Source organism: Monoraphidium neglectum (genome assembly GCF_000611645.1).
Source record: "Monoraphidium neglectum strain SAG 48.87 unplaced genomic scaffold scaffold06484, whole genome shotgun sequence".
NCBI lineage: Eukaryota > Viridiplantae > Chlorophyta > Chlorophyceae > Sphaeropleales > Selenastraceae > Monoraphidium > Monoraphidium neglectum.
The window spans coordinates 1-2201 of NW_014007158.1; the positions used below are offsets into that span (position 1 = coordinate 1).

The following is a 2201-nucleotide window of genomic DNA, read 5'->3' on the forward strand; positions in this document are numbered from 1 at the left end:
CCCTAACACACACCCTGGCTCCTGCAGGTGGGCAACTTCCGTGTGGAGCCTCCCGGGCTGTTCCGCGGCCGCGGGGAGCACCCCAAGATGGGCAAGGTCAAGAAGAGGGTCTACCCCCGCGACATCACCATCAACATAGGTGGGGCCTTGATTTTTTTTTGAGGGTGAGGAAGGGGCCGTGGGCAGTGTCGTGTGAACGGAGGGATCCTAGATAGCAGGGTCGGGGCCGGGCGATGGGTGCGCGAGGCAGAGGGGCTGCGGCTGCTCGCGGCTTGTGGCACGGGGCTTGGCGAGCTGTGTGTCGCAGGCTGGAGGGCTGGCACATGGCGGGGGCGTGAACGCGCTGTTTGGCTTCAGGCGCGCCGGTTGACCAAGCTGCCGTCCATCTCCTGTGCTGATAGGGTTTATTGTGACAAACTCGGGCAGCTCAGAGCACAGCAGGGATATGAAGCTTCCTGCCAGCCTGACACCACCCCTGGGTGACCGCCCGCCCGGCGGCTCGCACGTGCCTCATCCCACGTCGAACCCCCTCACCCTGGTCAAACCTGCAGGCAAGGACGCGCCCGTGCCGCAGCACCCCTACCAGGGCCAGAGCTGGAAGGAGGTGCGCCACGACAACGGCGTCACGTGGCTGGCCTACTGGCGCGACACGGTCAACCCCAAGGAGTTCAAGTGCGGGGCTGTGCGTGTGTGCGTGCATGTGCGTATGCATATGCTGATGTGTGTGTGTGTGTACGTGTGTGTGTGCGCGTTGTTCCGTTTGAGGGTATGTGAACCGGTGAAGGGGCAGATGCCCACCGCTGGGTGTGTAGGGAGGGATGTGAGGGGTGCACCTGTCAACCTGCTCCCACCCTGCCGTTCACCATCATTGTCGCCAGTGCAGCCGTCCCGCGCACCCTCACAAGCATGCATGCGGTTGTGGGCGCGCGCGAACGCACACACGCACACACGCACGAGCGCAACGCACGCGCACACACGCATACACATATTCACATACACACATGCACACATGCGCACGCGTACGCGCACCGCACCCACCAACCCACCATCCCCCCCCCACCCCCCCCCAGGTACGTGTGGCTGAGCGCCAACAGCACCTTCAAGAGCAGCAGCGACCTCCTTAAGTATGAGAAGGTGGGGGGAGGGTGGGGGGGGAGGCGTTGAAGGGTTGCCTGTGGATACTACGAGAAGAGGGGTTGGCAGAGGGTGTGCGCCCTGAGCGCTAGTGGAGGGCGTTGTGTCAAAAGAAGGGGTCATTGCAGGGGTTGATGCGAGGGCGGGTGATTCGGCCAGCGTATGGCTGAGTGAGGGGGCACCCTGTGGGTCGCTGCAGTCGTCGCGGCACATGCCGCTCTGGCGGGGCTCTGAGGGATGCAGGTCTCACTCCTGGATGCTCTGGCCCCGCGACCACCTCGCTCGATGGCCGAGCACCCGGGCTACCTCGCACACCTTGAGTGGTCCCCGCCGTCGAACCTCTAATTCGCCCTCAACACACGCACACACACAAACGCAAACACATACACGCACACACACCGCTGCCCCAGGCGCGCAAGCTGAAGGACTACATTGACGACATCCGGCGGCAGTACACCAAGGACTGGAGCAGCAGCGACATGAGGAAGAAGCAGGTGGGGCCCTTGATGGGGTGGGGCCGCACCCCGCACCCAAGCACTCTGTGTATTCAACGTGTGTATGTGTGTGCGTGCGTATGAGCGCGCGTGTGTGTGTGCATGTGTGTGTGCACGCGCGTGCGTGTGTGCAAGTCAGTGTCGTGCGTGCAGGAGTGAGACAAACGCCGATGGCGTCGTCTGCGGTGATGAGAACGCAAACCCTTTGTACTCTTTGCTTGAGCGGGCAACCCCCTCAATGAACGCACACCTTTGTTACTGGCACCAGGCTGAGCAGACGGCCCACCTCACTGCTGCGCGTGCATGGACGCCCGTGCACGTTTGTTGTTGTCTGAGTGTGTTTTCGCATGTGTTTTGTGCCATCGCAAGCCCTGCTTACAGCAGCCCGCCCTCCAGCCTCGTGCCCACCCCAACCCTGCCACGCCCCCATCCTGCCCCAACCTCGTGCACCCCGGCATCCCACCCCCCCAACCAACATCACAAACACACCCCAACGACCCCCGTGGCTTTTACCCTCACATCACATCCCACTCGGCCCCACGCACCCTGATCCATCCCCACCCAACCCAGGCC

The 2201-nt window shown here is 63.1% G+C and overlaps 1 protein-coding gene across 1 annotated transcript; it reads left to right on the forward strand.

Moving 5' to 3' along the window:
* Positions 1-87: 87 nt before the first annotated feature.
* Positions 88-1787, forward strand: MNEG_16538 (DNA topoisomerase I; the record flags this gene model as incomplete). The annotated part of the gene is made up of 5 exons (XM_014034992.1): positions 88-139; positions 552-672; positions 1071-1134; positions 1545-1628; positions 1782-1787. The coding sequence occupies 5 exons, from the start codon at positions 88-90 to the stop codon at positions 1785-1787; spliced, it is 327 nt and encodes a 108-aa protein (XP_013890446.1).
* Positions 1788-2201: the final 414 nt, after the last annotated feature.